This window comes from Phascolarctos cinereus, unplaced genomic scaffold (assembly GCF_003287225.1).
Source record: "Phascolarctos cinereus isolate Bilbo 61053 unplaced genomic scaffold, phaCin_HiC Scaffold_726;HRSCAF=1367, whole genome shotgun sequence".
NCBI lineage: Eukaryota > Metazoa > Chordata > Mammalia > Diprotodontia > Phascolarctidae > Phascolarctos > Phascolarctos cinereus.
This window is the reverse complement of record NW_027556098.1, coordinates 318,970,738-318,987,334: the sequence shown is the minus strand read 5'-3', so window position 1 is coordinate 318,987,334 and position 16,597 is coordinate 318,970,738. Positions and strand designations below refer to the sequence as shown.

General features: G+C 43.0%; 1 protein-coding gene across 3 annotated transcripts in view; it reads right to left on the bottom strand.

The window, feature by feature from the left end:
• The window catches only part of ACER3 (alkaline ceramidase 3), a 206,987-nt gene extending 190,896 nt beyond the window's left edge, over positions 1-16,091 (bottom strand). For 2 of the 3 annotated variants that reach the window (XM_078156929.1, XM_020989518.2), the window contains exon 1: positions 15,784-15,873. Coding sequence is in view for 1 of the 3 variants with exons in the window: in XM_020989517.2 (XP_020845176.1) it covers positions 15,784-15,889 (106 nt within the window). In the remaining 2 variants the exon portion in view is untranslated. Of the gene's footprint in view, positions 1-15,783 lie in introns of all 3 variants that reach the window. The other variant, XM_020989517.2, reaches the window with a different exon arrangement.
• Positions 16,092-16,597: the final 506 nt, after the last annotated feature.

Sequence of the window (16,597 nt, the reverse complement as noted above, 5' to 3'; positions counted from 1 at the left end):
ATAAAAGACAAACAAGTTTACTATAAATCAGTACTGATTTAAGAATGTTTTGTCATAATCTAATTTCCTTTTCTGACATTATACAGGAGATGAATCAGGCAGTCCTTGATCAAATTAGGTACCTTTCCTAAACAACACAATAACACATTATAAAAGAGATAGCTAAACAAACTGATAACATTATACAACACGCTGGCCACTGAATAAAACAACTCACAGAACACAAAAATCTCCAGAGACTGGCTGGCTGCAGATCAGCTATGCCCCCGGTAGGTTTTAAAAAGCAAAGTGGCCCCTCTCTGAACCAACAGGCAGTCAGGGGTCAATTCAATGTACAGAGGACTGAACTGTTTCAGAGCACATCAAGGTAGAAAGGGAATTTCTCTCTTCTCCCCTTCACTAGCAGAATAATGGCACCCTGCAGAAGCACATGACCAGAGGAGACATGTGCTTGCATGTAGCCTGACCTTCTGGGCAGAGACAGCCTGGTGCCTGAAGCTGGAATCCTACTGCTCAGGAGATGGCCGACTTCAGAGCCAAGATTCTGAGGGAGCAGAACTGGGGTGGCTTCCCACTGATATCAGGGCAAGGGTTCCTGTTATTTTTGAAATTGTTTAACCACACCCTAACCAACGACTTCAGCTGAGCCAGAAACTGGAATTGATAGAGACTGCAGAAAACTGGTAAAACTAGATGACCTGCAGAAAGCAAGTCCACTAAGCCTCTATAGCAACATCCCTACAGTGATGAGTAGTTCAGTAAGTCCATAGCAATAACATGCCCAACCAAGAGCAGCATGGAAATCTGGACGGTCCTGCAGTAGATCTGTAAGGTCACCCTCCACACATGTTTCTCATATGTAGGCCTCAATTATGCGTAGTCTGTACCTAATAATTCTCCCTACTGATAGTGTGTATGTTTGTGGGACAGTACTTGTTAAGTTTATGATGGAAATGAACTATTATAAATCTTCTTACTACGCCATTTCAGTAAAAGCCTTTGCTATGAGTTGACAATATATTCTGGTATAATATTAAAGGTAAATACATCATTAGGGGTTCACAAGTTATATTTGGGGGTAGGCTCACAGAATTCTTTTAATCTGAGGTAGTACTTCACAGTACCCAACTTGTGAGTTTAAATAAGGGGTGGGTGACAATGTCATTGCAAAGAAAATGACTTGCATGAAGGCACAGGTGACATACTTATCAAATGTATGAACGAAATAAAACTGGAAGGGATAACTAAGAAAATGACCAAAAAAGGACTAAACTTGTTTTGCTTGGTCCCTGCTTCAAGATATTATGGAGAAATTCTTGCTTCAGGTGTGGAATGGATTAGGTAGCATACAAGGACTTTTCTAACTTTAAGGTTTTTATAATTCTAAAATATACATAATTTAGTGAAATGAGCTCTGAACTGGTTTCACTTCTACCTGTAATACCTAATAGTAGTATGACCATGGGAAATTCACTTCACTTGAATTTCACTTTCTTCAACTGTTAAAATTTTTTAAAACTGCAAGACACTACAGAAACAAACTGTAAAAACTTGACAGTGATTCAGTAATAGTCATAACTTGAATTCATATCCTCTAAATTCCCAATAAGTTATCAGAAAGCCATATCACCTTTGATTACAGTAGAAAAATGGCAGTTTTAACTGATTTAATCATATGCTTAGATCAACATATGCCCCTTTCAAAAATCAAGTTGAAAGGAAAAAAAATTAATTTTGCCCCACCAGTGAAGAAAAAATAAAATAAAATGTGACTCTTCCTCTGCAACCAAAGCGAGACTGTCCTCCATTTATGATACTCCAGATAGGTAAGGCTTTAAGAAAAAGTACTAGAGCAGAAATCTGGGAAGCATTATGAAGGGGAACAAGAGGAAAAGATGTCATTGGAACTTCAAAGTCATGTGACACAACACAGGCTTAGATCAAAACATATCCCTATACCCCTTTCATCTGTCCTCCCCCTTTTGCAGCGCAGCAGAGACTAAGCCTGAGACTCCAGCCTGTGGAAGACTGCTCCAGCCTTAACAGGCAGCTCAGCCACAACCCTTCAAAGCAAAACACCAGTGAGGCAAAGCTCTGAACTGCCAGTACTGGGGAAAGCAGACTCTGAACTAGATCTGCATACTGTCAAATGTGAAAAAATTCTTGGTATCACATTTCTCTGATAAGGAGCTAGTATCCAAGACATATAAACAATAAATATACATAAGATTAATAGTCATTCCCCAATAGACAACTGGCCAAGAATGTGAACAAATAGTTATCAAAAGAACCGCAATAGATAAATGATCAAAGGATGTGAACAAACAGCTCTCTCAAAACAACCACAAAGTATTAATAACCACGTGAAAAGAAATGCTCCAAATCACTAATAAAAAGAGAAATGCAAATCAAAGCAACCTGGAGGCTTCACCTCACACCGCGCAAACTGGCAAAGGTGACAAAAAAATGACATTCGATGTCAGTGGAGCTGTGAAATGACACATTTTGAAAATCAATTTGGAATGACCTGAACAAAATGACTAAAATGTCCATTACCTTTAAACCAGAGATTCCACTAGTGAGCTTATACCCCAAAGAAGCTCTTGATGAAGAGAAAAAGTTCTCAAATACTCAAAAATATTTATAGTAGCACTTTTTGTGATAGTTAGAAATCAGAAACAAAGTAGATGCCCATAAAATGGGGAATGACCAAACACACTGAGGCACATGAATGTAATGGAATACTAGTGCACTGTAAGAAATGATGTGTGTGATGAATACACAGAAATATGGAAAGATCTATATGAACTAATGTAAAACAAAGTAAGCAGAACAAGAAAACAATATACACAGTAACTTTTCTTCAGTAGTTTTTCAGCCATGCCCAACTCTTCATGACTCCGTTTGGGGTTTTCTTAGCAAAGATACTGGAGTGGTTTGTCATTTCTTTCTCCAGCTCGTTTTACATATGAGGAAACTGAGGCAAACAAGGTTAAGTGACTTGCTCAGGGTTACGTTGCTGGTAAGCGTCTGAGGCCAAATTTGAACTCGGTAGTCTTCCTGACTCCAAACCCAGCCCCTCTATCCACTCTGCCACCTAGCTGCCACATACATGGTAACTACAACAATATAAATGGAAAGAACAATAATACACCAAAAAATCAAAAGCAAATGTAACAGAATTATAAAGACCAAGTGGGCCTCAACTGAAGAGATATGAGAAAACACTCCCAAACTACCCATTCGTGGAGATGGGAGGTCCACAAGTATTATAAATTTCATGTTTTCAGACTTTTTCAGTGTATTGATCAATTATACCGACATCTTTTTCTTTTCCAAAAAATACTATTTGTCATGTGGGATGGTTCTGTGGGACAGGGAAAGAGAGGAATAAATGGGATACTATGTTGGAATAAGAAACAGAAAATGCAAAAAAAAAATTCTTTTAAAAAAAAGTAAATAAAGGGTGTTATCAAAAAAATGAATAAGTGAAAAAGATAATGGGCTGGTTACATAATGAAAGCAAGGGATAACCAACTGAGAGCCTGTGTTCTTTCCAAAGGCATCCTTTTTACTTCAAAGGAAAGTAAGGAAGGCCTACAGGACATTGGTGGACTCCTTGTGGCAAATTTATGGGAAGACATGGATGAGAGTCACATAGGACAAGGAGGCAGGTGGAGAGAATGCCCACACTAAGGAAATCACAGATCCATTTGAGTCCTGAAGTAGAATGTCAGTTCTGTTATCCACAGGAATAGTCTGAATAATGTAAAATACTATATTATTCTAAATTATTTAAATTTGGCTTTGGAATAGATTATGTGGACATTTTTTTCAATAGATTTATCTTCTTAATTAGGATCAGGCTAACATTGAAACTACTCTGTATTCCCTGATCAAATACTGCTGGATGGCAATGATGTCCCAGGAGCTACTGCTCTGGACATAAGACAGCTATGAAAAGAAACTACCTGAGAGTAAAAAAAGGAAACCTAAATCAAATCAGCTCGATAATCTACCAGCCATTCCACTGTGCCCTCTACAATGCCTCTTCCATAGGAACATCCTAAATCATCATCTTAAATCTTTTCCTCTCCCACTCCTTCTGTCTTACTGAAAACTGGCTCCCCTCATGACACGCCCTCTCTGGCCACCCTTTCCAGTACTGACTGTACCTTCACTCATTCTCCTTAGCTCACTGTCTAGGTGCAGGAGTTGGAATATTCCTTGCTCCTCACTGCCACCTCCAGGTTTTCCACTTTCTCCATCACTCAGTAACTTCTCTTCCTTTACAATTCATATTATTCATATCTACCAGCCAATCAAAACCCTGGTAGCTGTTGTCTATAGTCCCTTAAGTCACTCCTCTTCCTTCCTCAATGAGTTTGGTGCCTACCTCACAATTTTTCTCTCCTCCCTAATTCCTGTCCTCATACTAGGGAACTTCCACATGCAGATGGACTCTCCCTCAAATACCCTAATCACTCAATTTCTCAACTTACTCTTCTCCCATGAGCTATTCTTCTACCTCACCTCACCAAACACAGAGATGGTCATACCCTTGATCTTGCCATTACCTACAAATGTCCACCTCTATGTTCAAGAATTCTGAAATCCCCTCATCCAACCATAATCTATTGCTTTTCACCTTTCCCTCTGCCTTCCCTTACAAAACCTCACTTTTCATCCATTCCATGACCTTTAATCCCCTGACCCCTTAATTCTCTCCCATATCAACTGTTCTGCTTTAGTCACTCTCTCCTTTTCTCCCCAATTTTACCCTTTGATGAGCCAATTCAATTATACAATGTCCTCTTTAAATCTCTAGCCTCCTTACCATAACACTGATTATACTTAGCCAAACCTCAGACTTAGATCATTCCTACCATTTACCACCTTTGCTCCTACACATGTGCCAATGAATAAAGATGGAGAAAATCATACAACAATTCTGACTAGGTTACACAACCTCATCTGAGCCCTTGCTGCTGTTAAGCAACCCTACTAAACCTCCCTTATAAACTCACTATCCCATTCTCCACAATGGCTCTTTCGAACTTTTTCATCCCTTCTCAAACCTCCCATAGTTCTGCCTCCCCTCACTCTCTCAACTGAGAACTTGTGTCTTATTTTGTGGAAAAAACTGAGGCCATTCGCCATGAGCTTCCTCTTCTCCACTCTCCCTTATCTCCTATCTCACAAGTGCCCTCCACCACTATCTCCTCCTTTACCCCTGTCTCACATGATGACGTGGCCTTACTCTTTACAGGTTGTCTATTACCTCTAGAATGAAATGTAAATTCCTCTATTCAGCAATTAAAGCCTTTCTCAACTTGGCTCTCACCTAATTGTCCAGGCTTATTACCTATTACTCCCTTTCACACTCATGTACTCTATAACTCAGCCAAACTGGCCCTCTTTGCTGTCTTTGTACATCCCATCCCTTCCACATACACTCCTCACCTGGTGCCATAGTAGATACTTAACAAAGACTTGTGAACCTCATACCACTCATATCACTTTGTTCTTCCTTTTTACACAATATTTTAATTTGTATTCCATTTATCTGTATACATCTTATTCTCTGTATCCCAGTTTGTAAGCTCCCTGAGGGATAGTAACCTTGTATTATTCACCTTTCAGTTCCCTCACATACTAGCATAGCCTATTGCACGCTAAAAATAAGTGTATGAAACTATGTCAGATTTGGAAGTCATTTAGTCCATCCCCAAGCTGAACAAGAAACCTTGCCCCCTTTATTTGACCATCTAGTCCCTACTTGAAGTCTCTAATGATGAACTTGCATTTCATATTTGGAGAGCTCCCATGATTAGCAGTTTTTCCTTATACCAAATGGAAATCTGCCTCCATTTCAACTCATTCTTCTCTAATCTACCCTCTGTGACCAAGTAGAATAAATATAATCCCCCTTCCATATGAAAGATTTTCAAATATTTGAAAAGTGTTTATGCTTCTCCCCATATTTCATTCCCTCAGTTCTTTATGTGGCATGGTGTCCAGTTCTCTCAGCATCCTAGGAACTTTCCTCTGATACACTCAGCTTAGCAAAGTTCTCCCTCTACTTTGTAGTGTAGTTAGCTGTCAGACCTATTTTATGTTCCTCCATTGTAGGACAGAAGATCTTCAAGAGCAGGGCTGTCAATTTTTAATCTTTGTATTTATTCCCAGCCTTTAGCACATTACCTTGCACTTTGGAGACACTTAAAAAGGTTTGTAGGATTTGAATTTGGCATGTTCCTGTCTTGCTAAAAGCTTTCCTAAAATGGTTATGAAATGCGGAATGATAGGAAAAAAGGTAGGCTTGGGAACTTGTTTTGGTGGGAAATCTACTTTCCCTACCACTATCAGGGAATGCTCACAATGCAGGGTGAGGCAGAAAAGTATGCTGAAGAGTGACTCCTGACCCTTTTGCCATTCCATGTCTCTGTACTGCTTCACTTGCTATTTAGCAGTTTACTGAATCTTATGCAACTTTCTCCATGCTTTTCCTTTTAAAAAAATGCCTTGTCCCTCCTAAAACTCTGCAGGTACAGCCTTTTCCCTTTAATTGGAAGGTAGTTGATAAAGCAATCAGGGAGAAACCCTGGGTGGAAAGAATAGTGGCATTACTCGGGAGCATTTTGTTGCACACTGATCAAAATTTTATTTTAATTCTTTATGGATTCACATGAGCCAACACAGTAGAATCCTCTATTTTTCACCTATTCATAAAGGACCACTGAAAGTCTGTCACCTTTGTACCTCCCACAGAACTTATCTAGTACTCTGGACACAGTAAGTTCTTGTTTTCAAATTCTAATCCTCCAAAAGCCCATTATTTCCTTAGTCAAAACAACCCCATGTCTTCCCCCTACCCCCTCACACGATTTAAAACAAGATCATGGTTCACACCAGTTAAATATCTTGGAAGGACATCTGGGCTGGTACTCAAGTTCAGGGAGACCTGAAAACAAAGTCAGCCTTCTTCTGGCTTTAAGCCCCAGCATGCATATGCGTAAGTCCTCCATGTACAGATAGAGCTTCTGATGGGTAGTGGAAGTATGAAGTTTGCAAAATGAATCCTGAGTACTTTGTCCTGGTCAGGCCTGTCTAAATGATTGTGTTCAATTCTGGAAACAGTATTTGAGGTGAAGAATTGACAGAAGGATACAATCTGCCCTCCAATGCTTCAGAGGATCTTTGGAAACAATCTGGTCCAAGCCTTCGTTTTAGAGATGAGTGGACTAAGGCCCAAAACCTCAGAGCACCTAAGTCATAAGCAGGCAAGCTGGAATTGCAACCCACATCCTCTAACATTCTTGCGTTCTCTCCATTATAGCCTACTGGTTTCTCAGAGCCTATGCCAGCACAGAGTAAAAACCTGCCAGAACCTACCAAGCTGGGAAGGTTTCCAGTCCTGGTCAATTAACTGTCTGCTGTCTGCCTAGGTGAGTCTGGAGATGCCCTCAGACTGGCCAACAGGTTGAAGGATTCAGGGGAGGATCAACTTTTCTGTTGTCCAAGGACAAGCCTCAAAAACATGAAGAGGCTCCTCACTAGCTGGCTGTCACAGCAGCTCAGAGGCCATCTACTAAGTAGGAGAAGTTGCAATCTGCATCAAGGAAAGGATACTTATACAGAAAAAATCAGTTCTTTTGAGTGTCAATACTAAATAAGTATTGATTGGGCTAACAAATGGTAAAGAGGAAGGCAACTAGGAAACAGTCAATATTTAGTAAGTACCTTTTATGTATCATGTGTAATATAAAAATTAATTGAGGGAATCAGAAATGTTAACAAAGTCTTGGGCAGGGGGAGAGGGAGGGTGCTATTTTCAAATATTTGAAAAGATGCCATGATAAAGAAATTAGAACTGTTTTGCCTAGCCCCAGAGGGCAGAACTAGGAGCAACTGGTATAAATGAAGGGGAGACGATTTTGGCTTCCCACCAATCAGAGCTGTATGCCTCGAGGCTCTTGGTTCCTGGAGGTCTGTGAGCAGCAGTCAGATGAGCACTTCTGGGAGGTGGTATTACAGAGAGCAATCACTCTTCAAAATAGATCTCAGAATGTAATAGTGGTAAGGAACAGCAGGTCACAAAGTCCGACATGTAATATGCTAGGGCCAGAATCGCCCCCTACAGCTTCCTGTGGTCATCCAGCCTCTATTCAGGCTTCAAGTGATAAAAAACCTACAATCTTCCTCAGCTAAAATATTCACTTTTGGATAGCTCTGTTAGAATAACTAACGGCACTTTAAGGTTCACGGATCACTTTTACATATGTTATATTTTTTAAGCCTCACAAAATCCTGTGAGGTAAATAGCTCAGGTATTATTGTTCCCATTTCACAGGTGAAAAGAGAGGCTGAATTACTCTTCTATAATCTAACAGTCTGTAAAATGAGTTTGAACTTTGGTCTGTCCTGATTTCAAGTTAGCACTCTTCTATATGAAATTAAAATGTACCTCTCTACACCCCCACTGCTCCTAGTTCTAGCCTCTGAGGCCAAGTAGAATATGCTGCAGAACCACAATCTAAACCTCTAACATATAACAGAGTAGGTTGTTTTCTTCTTGCTTTTGTTTCCTCAGAGCCGAGCATAGAGCCTATTACATAGTGGGTACTTAAATGCATGTTGGTTGGCTGACTGATGATAGTCCTTCAAATACCTGAAGACATCTATCACATTCCCCCTTGGTCTTCTCTTTTCAAGGCTCAGTTCCTTCTGCCAATTCTTATTTGGCATAGTCTTCAGTTCTCTCTCCCCCCATGCTGGTCACCCTCCTTTGAACATGTTACAGTAGACTGACGGCCTTCCTAAGATGTGGTACTCGTGGGTAGAGCACTGGCCCTGATGTCAGGAGGACCTGAGTTTAAATCCAGCCTCAGACCAAACATGACACTTACTGGCTGTGTGACCCTGGGCAAGTCACTTAACCCCAATTGCCTAAAAAAAAAAAAGATGTGGTACTCAACACCTGAATGACTATATGCCCTCCTTTTGAACATTATCTCTATAGATACAGCTTAAGAATGCATTTTGGAATTACACCCCCCCTTAAAAATGACTAAAACATCCACCCCTTTTGACCCAGAGATCCCACTACTAGATATACGTACCTCAATATCAAAATATTTGTAGCAGCACTTTCTGCGAGAGCAAAGAACTAGAAAACATTGGGAATGGCTAAACCAATGGTAGTATGTGAACATAACGGATTATTACCGTGCCACGAGAAACAACCAACACGACGAATTCAAAGAAATATAGAAAGACATTTGCAAAGTGAAGTAGGCAGAACCAGAAAAAACAATATACACAATGGCAAAATCATATACGGAAAGAACAATGGAAAGTTGTTTGGCTCTAAAGGTAGAATGCTGCATATTTTGTCAGATACCATCAGTGTGTTGGTTGGGTTTTTAGGACAGGTTTTTGGTTTTTTTAACCTGTTAGTAAGGGAAAGTTCACTGGTAGTATGGGGATCAGGGGAGAAGGAAATAATTAGTATGTGATATAAAAACAAAAGGCATTAATAAAACTAAAAAACAAGTGAGTTGGGCAACAGAATCACATACATAAGAGGGTAAGTAAATTCACTAATTAAATACAACTTAAGATTGCATGCTGATGACTCACATGGAGCTGACAGCACATTAAGATACCTCGATCTTTTTCACATATCGTCTAGCTATGTTTCCCCCATCATGCACTTGTGAGGTTGATTATTTGAAGGAAGGAAGGAAAGAACAAACTGAGGGAGGGAAATAACCATTTACTAAGCACCTACTATGTATATGGCACTGTGTTAAGCACTTTTTACAAACATTATCTCACTTGGTTCTCACAACAACCCAGTGAGATAGGTGCTATTATTACCTCCATTTTACAGATGAAGAAACTGAGGCAGAGGATAAGTGACTTGCCTGGGGTCGTATACCTAGTAGTATGTGAAGCCAGATTGAACTCCGGTCTTCCTGACCTAAGTCATGAAGTACAGGTTTGGTTTGGAAAATAACCCAAAATTCCTTCCACCTTTGTATTTCCTGAAGCAATTTTCATTCCCATTTGAATCACAGAATCTCTGAATCCCAAAAGACTATACAGGAACAGTCTTTTTAAACTTCAATTTGGCTCATTCTTCAGTAGAGTCAGTCCTGCTAGCCTACCGCTACTGAATTTGAACACAAGTGTTAGGACACTTCTGCTTTTTCTGAGGCCATGTGATTTAGTAACTACTAGGAAGATATGTCATTGCTACCTAGATTATTACAGTTTCACCCACAAAGAGGAAATACTATTACCCTTATTTGGAAAGATCATTGGTTTTAGAATAAAAAGACCTGGGTTTGAGTTCTGATGCTTCAATCATTACGTATTTATTAAATGCCTACTATGTGCCAGGCACTGTGCTATATACACTGGGGATACAAGTACAAAGAATGAAATAATCCCTACAAGCTGATGAAGTTGCAATCTCACACTTCACAGCTGTGTGATCTTGGACAAATCCCTTAACTTCTCAGTTTCCTCAGTTGCAAAATGGTGCTCAATTCTTGTACCCTCTACCTCACTGGGGTACTGTCACTCAAGCCTCACAGACTTTTACTATGTTCAAGTAATGTTTTGGAAAAGAGTAGCCTTTTAGGTAAATCATTTCACCTCAGTGTCTTTATCTGTAAAGAGAGGATAATTTATGCCCATTTCATAGTTGTAAGGAAAGCTTTCATAAACTATAAAGCATTTTAGAAAAGTGAACTGTAATCATGGTCATATTACCTTTAGGTCACTCTAGAAAGGCAACCTTCTAAATGGCATGTATATAGTCTAGGAATCTAATGCAGCTTGTACTTGCAATGGTTAGCTGGATTGCAAAATGATAATTAGAACTGAGAGGGATATAGTAATTAAAGATGTGGCAATAAGAGAATAAGTGAAAGTGAGTAGCATTTTTTCTGTATATGCTGGAAGAACTATTATCTAAAGGAAATCTCATTAAAAGGCAGATGAAGCAAAATGAAAGGTTTGAAACTGCTGGACAGAATCTTGGAAATCATCTAATCTTCATTTTACAGAAGAGGAAACTGAGAGGCCCAGAGAAGGTAAATGATTTGCCCAAGGTCACAAGGGCAGCAAGCAAGAGAGGCAGGATTTGGACCTGGCTCCTCTGACTTCTAATACACAGTATCCTAACTCAATAATTACTCACTGAAGAACTTGTCACTGCTTTTCATCTTTAAGAAGTAATAAGAAAAAGAAGTATTAATTTGGCAAATCAGAGTTTATGACTCATAGGGACTTGTGGAGAAGGTATACATTGATTACACCCACCCTACTCTAACCCATGGACTCTCCCTTAAAACTTCTCTTACAGAATTTTGTTCCTACCCTGTTAACTTCTTATTCTTCCATCATTTACCCAGAACCTGAAATCTCAATTCCCTCATGGACATTTTTCTAACTGGAGAAAAGTGGGGTTTTTGGTCATTGTCCTTTTTCCCTAGCCAATTTTTTCCTTAGTATTTCTCAAAACAGAGCTCAGCATCCTTGTGGGGCATTAAGCAGCCAATACAAGTATTATTTATTCCCATTTATAACTGAGAATGAGGAAGACCCAGAGAAGTAAAGGAAATGTCCTGAGATCATAGTCAAAAAGTGGAAGAAACAGAGCTCAAATCTCTTTTTCTTCTAAGTTCATTTTTCTATCCATTATCATCATGATGTATGATCTCTAAGGCATTCAACATTTCTTTTTAAAAAGGCTTATCTGTCCAAATTTCTTTTTAAAAGGGGAATTGGAAATGTGACATTTTTATTATCTAAAATACTCGAGGTAATTGTGCTATAAATATCATATTGTGTCACAAAGGGCTATGTGATATGTTGCAATAGAGGCCTGGTAGGCTACCTTTCAGGGATGCTCCAGAGAGGCCTGTTAGCCTCAGTGGAAGGTTAGACTAGGTAATGTCTAAGGTCACTTCCAGTCTTGAGAATCTAGGAACACAGCTCATCTCACAATTTGGTTTTCTATTTATTTCAATTTCTACATCTTTCTGATGATCTCAACACTACAAATTTCCATTTCTTTTTAAGAATACTAATATTTCAGATTTGTACAGCACCAAACATAATCTCACAGAGCTTAAAAAAATGTTAGAACTGGAGTAGACACTAAAAATCATGCAGTGCAATGCTGTCACTTTAAGAAGAGGAATGAAGAACCTTGTCAAGAGGCACTGTCAGCCAGGGAGAGATCTGCAACTAGAATCCAGTTCTCAAGCCCAAGTTCAGGGTCCTTCCATGCACTACAACACTCCCCTTATTTCATACTCACAACATGACAATGGGAGGTCAGAATTTTAAGCGATACTACTGTTATTTTAGAGAAAGAAACTATAATTAGTTGAGAGAGAAGTATGACTGGTCAAACCAGGACTCAAACCCAGGTTTTCCGACACCCCACCATACTGTCTTCTTACGGCTTTTCATGAGACATAATTTTAACTTCCTCCAAAATAAACAATCCCCCAGAATACCTGAGCAAAGTGCTTGCCAGTCCTTCACCTTATCCACTTATTGAAAACCCACTAGTTGCCTGCATAGTGTTTCCTTCCTAGCTACGCACAGAAACAAGGCCATTTCTCATTTCTAAGGGTTATCTTCCACATTCTCTCCTTCCCTCTTTTGTGCCTCTCATGAAACATCTGCTTAGCTATCTCCTTTGGTTCCAGCCCATGACTCCAAGATCTTTGTTACTATAATTTGTAATGGCTTCCTCTGACAAATACTGAATTTCCCAAGGTCATATGCACAAACAACCAAAAGGGATCCCTTTAGTTTTCTTCTCTGCTGTTAGAAGTCTGAGTTCTTCAATGCTGCACAAGCACAATTTTTAAAAACCCAAGTGATATGAATAGCTTGGCCCTTTTAAAAAAAAACATAAACAAATAGTTTTCAGCATAAAAATAGGCCTATAAGGCAAGAAACTGATGCCTAGAAGATACAGAAAAGCATTTTTCCCCTCTTTCTCTCTGTGCATACAGCTGGGGTCAGAGGTAAGAATGTTTCCTTGGAATGAAGTCCTTTGCCCTTCCACTGGGAGCAAGTGCCTTGGGGAGAAGTATAGCAGGAATAAGCTAAGAAGTGCAGTTTTGCTCAGGGATGGAGAGTGTCATCAGTCAAGCAAAGCTACAGGAGCATCTTGTATCCTGACAGAAGCCTGAAGGAAAAAGATAACCAAAGAAAACAACATACATGTCTAGTGCCCTCAAAAATAAACAAGATTGACCATGGAAGTAGTTCTGGAAGATTTTCCCTTAGCCTTCTTAGGTCTGACCAAAACTAGTCACTGGGGTAGAAAGGCACAGGTCCCACACCAACCTCTGCACCCTATTCAAACCATGGTCCAACAGGGACAGTGATCTTAAGGATTATGGGAAGTACAGAAAAATAAGGTCATATCCTCGGATGGCCTCTGGGTTCTTAGAGGCCAGATGGGAGCAGGTAGCAGAATTAGGAATGTTTCCTCTGTAATCTGGGGGGCCTGAAATAATCAGGAAACTATAGTGATTGGGGGAGCAAGAGAGCAGAGTGAGTGAGTCTCTGGCTTTTGGGCTAACTCAGGACCTGGTCCAATTGGGGCATTAAGATAATGGTATTTGGCAAGCAGAGCTGGAGAGCTGTGGCATGAAGATAATATAAGGCAGAGCCAGGTGTAGATCCCACCTCCTGTCAAGCTAAGGAACACAGACAGTTCTTAAGTACTCTTTGCCCTGACCAAAGGGCCTGATCAAAACAGATAACTGAAGGGAGCAAAATGTATCATACCCTCAAAACTGAACAGTTGGCAGAGAGGAGATGAGGATAGGTTGTCAGTGGATGGATAGCTATGAGTTTATGTTGTGGGGTAAGGACCATTTTTCCCTGAAGCTTCAGAGCTGGGTACAAGCAGTACCTAACTAGTCACGTTAGGAGGAGAAAATCTGCAATAAGCTCATGGCAGAATGCAAGAATTATTGGGAGGTAAGTGCAAGGGAGGAGGGTGGGGGTTTTCATGTTTTCATGGGCATGGGAAATTACCCCCAGGCACTGAGAACCAGCTGAGGTCAAGCAGTGGCACAAACAGCAGGGCTTAGGGAGGGCAGGGAAAGATCAGTGCTAAGTCTGGCATGAGCACATAGTACAAGATATTGAGAAAACAGACAAAAGGAAAGAGCAATAGGACCTAAGGTTCATGGGGAAGACAAAACAACTATCTCTCACCCATGGGGCCTGGTAACCAACAGAGTGCTAAGACGGGAGGGTGGCAAGGGTGTCTGCACCTGGTATAAATATGCAGGGAGCTGATTTTTCTTTGTCCCAGAGGGTGGAGATGTGTACATAGACCTCTAGTCTTTCCAAGGGTGTTATGGATGACCAAATGCCCTGCATTAACCCAACTGCCAGAATCTAAGGGTGTCCCCAAACCTCAAGTCCTGGAGGGATCCCCTACTTCCCCTACAGGAAATTCCCTCCTCTCCTCCCATTTTTCTTTCCCATGACCTCCCAGGTCTCCCTGATCTTTCCCCTGGCACTTTGGTCCTTGCTCCTCCTAACCTTAGGGGGTGGTGTGGGGGAGTGGTGGCTCCATTCATTCTCTCCCATTCTCTCCCAACCACTCCTTCCTCTGCCACAGGGTGTGGTGCCCCCCCCACCTCTGCCTTGCATTGGCCCAGGTATCCTTCCCTAAAGCACTGCAAACCACAGGATTCACCCACTCCTTTTTTTTAAAGGCCCTGGCAAGTCCGTGCTCCAGCTAATAGTTTCCCCTGTGTGAGAGGAAGCTCCCTAATCCTCTTGTTTGAGGGAGGGTCCCCTACTCATCCTCCTCCTGTATTGAAGGAGTAGGCCTCCACACTCCCCCTTTCCCTGTTAGGAGGCTGGGGAGGAGTTGAGTCTCCACATTCCGGCTTCCCCAGCCTTGGAGGAAGGAAGTGGGTCTCCACACTCCCTTATCACCTGACTGGCTGAGAGAGGTCTCCACTCTGCCTTGCTGAAGGCACGTCTCCACACTTCCAATCTCTTAACTTTCAGGGAGGTGGGTCTTTACACTCCCCATCCTCTGCCTTTAGAGGTTCTCCACACTCCCCATCCCCTGCCCTGGGGTGACTGAGGAGTAGGAATCTCCAAACTCCCCATCCCACTGCACTGGGGAGGGATGGGGGTCTTCACATTCCCCATTCCCCCTGCCCAGGAAAAGATGACAGCCCCCACACTCCCCATTCCTCATGCCTGGGGACAGCTAGGGGTCTCCACATTTCTCATCCCCCCTGCTCAGGGAGGGATGAGGGTTCCTACACTTCACCTTTGGTGGGGAAGAGCGGGTCACCATGCTCCCCATCCCCCCTTCACTTAGGAGACACGAGGGTCCCTGCCTGCGGAGACACGGGGGGAGGGTCACCACGCTCCCCACCCTCCCCTACTGAGGAGACACGGGGGTCACCACGCTCCCCTCCCCCGCACTGAGGAGACATGGGTGGGTCACCACGCTCCCCACCCCCCTGCACTGAGGAGACACGGGGGTCACCACGCTCCCCACCCCCCCTGCACTGAGGAGACACGGGGGGGGGTCACCACGCTCCCCATCCCCCCTGCCTGCGGAGAGCAGGGGGTCCCCACCCTCCCACCCCAGCCTGGGGGGCCACATGGGGTCCCCCGCCCCGGGCCTCCGGCTCGCTCGCGCCGGGGCCGCAGCGCCGGTGTCCCTGCGCCTCCCGCGCCCCCCGCGCCCGCCCCACTCACAGAACTCGGCCACGTAGAAACTGACGGCGTAGTTCTCCTCGCACCAGTCAAGGGTGGACGTGGTGGGGCCCCAGTAGCCCTCTCGGTCCGCCCCCAGCGGGGCCATGGCGCTGCTGCCTCCCCTCCGAGCCGAGCCGAGCCAAGCCGGGCCGGCCGCCGCCGTCACTCAAGCGGCCCCGCCGGCTCCGCCTCTTCGGCCTCCTCCGCGTCCCCGCCTCAGCCGGCGCAGCCCGGCTCCGCCCCGGGAAAAGGGCGGGGTCGCCGCCGGTGCCGCCCGGGGCCCCCTCAGACCCGGCCTGGAGGAGGAGCTGGGGGCGGGGAGAGGGCGTTGTCACGGCGATCCCCGGGAGGGAGGGTTGGGGGGGACTGTCGTCATGGCGACCCAGAGTCTGGAGGTGGGGCCAAAGAGAACGCGGGGAGGGGTGCGGGTGAAGGGGCGGGTGCCTTGGTTGCCATGGTAACGGGATAGTGGGTGGGGCAAGAGCATTGAGGCTAAAGTGGATAAGACCTTGTCAGGGCACTGAGGTTGTCGTGGGTACTGGCTTGGGGCCAGGGCTAAGTTGGGCGGGGTAAAGAAGGAAGGTGGTCTTTGATGACCACAGTAAATCAAGGCTGAAGATGCCTGGTTAGAAAATGTCCCTAGTCTGCCATCAGGGTTCCCTTGATTTCGTGCCCCTCCCCTTCCTCCTACACACTCCTTTTTTGTGGGGTCCAGGCCTTGGAAGAAAGTAAAGGGAAAGAATCCCCCAAGATAGAGATAATACCAATAACTTGATCCTAACATGTGTATGCTTAGAGTTCATCTAATCCCAGG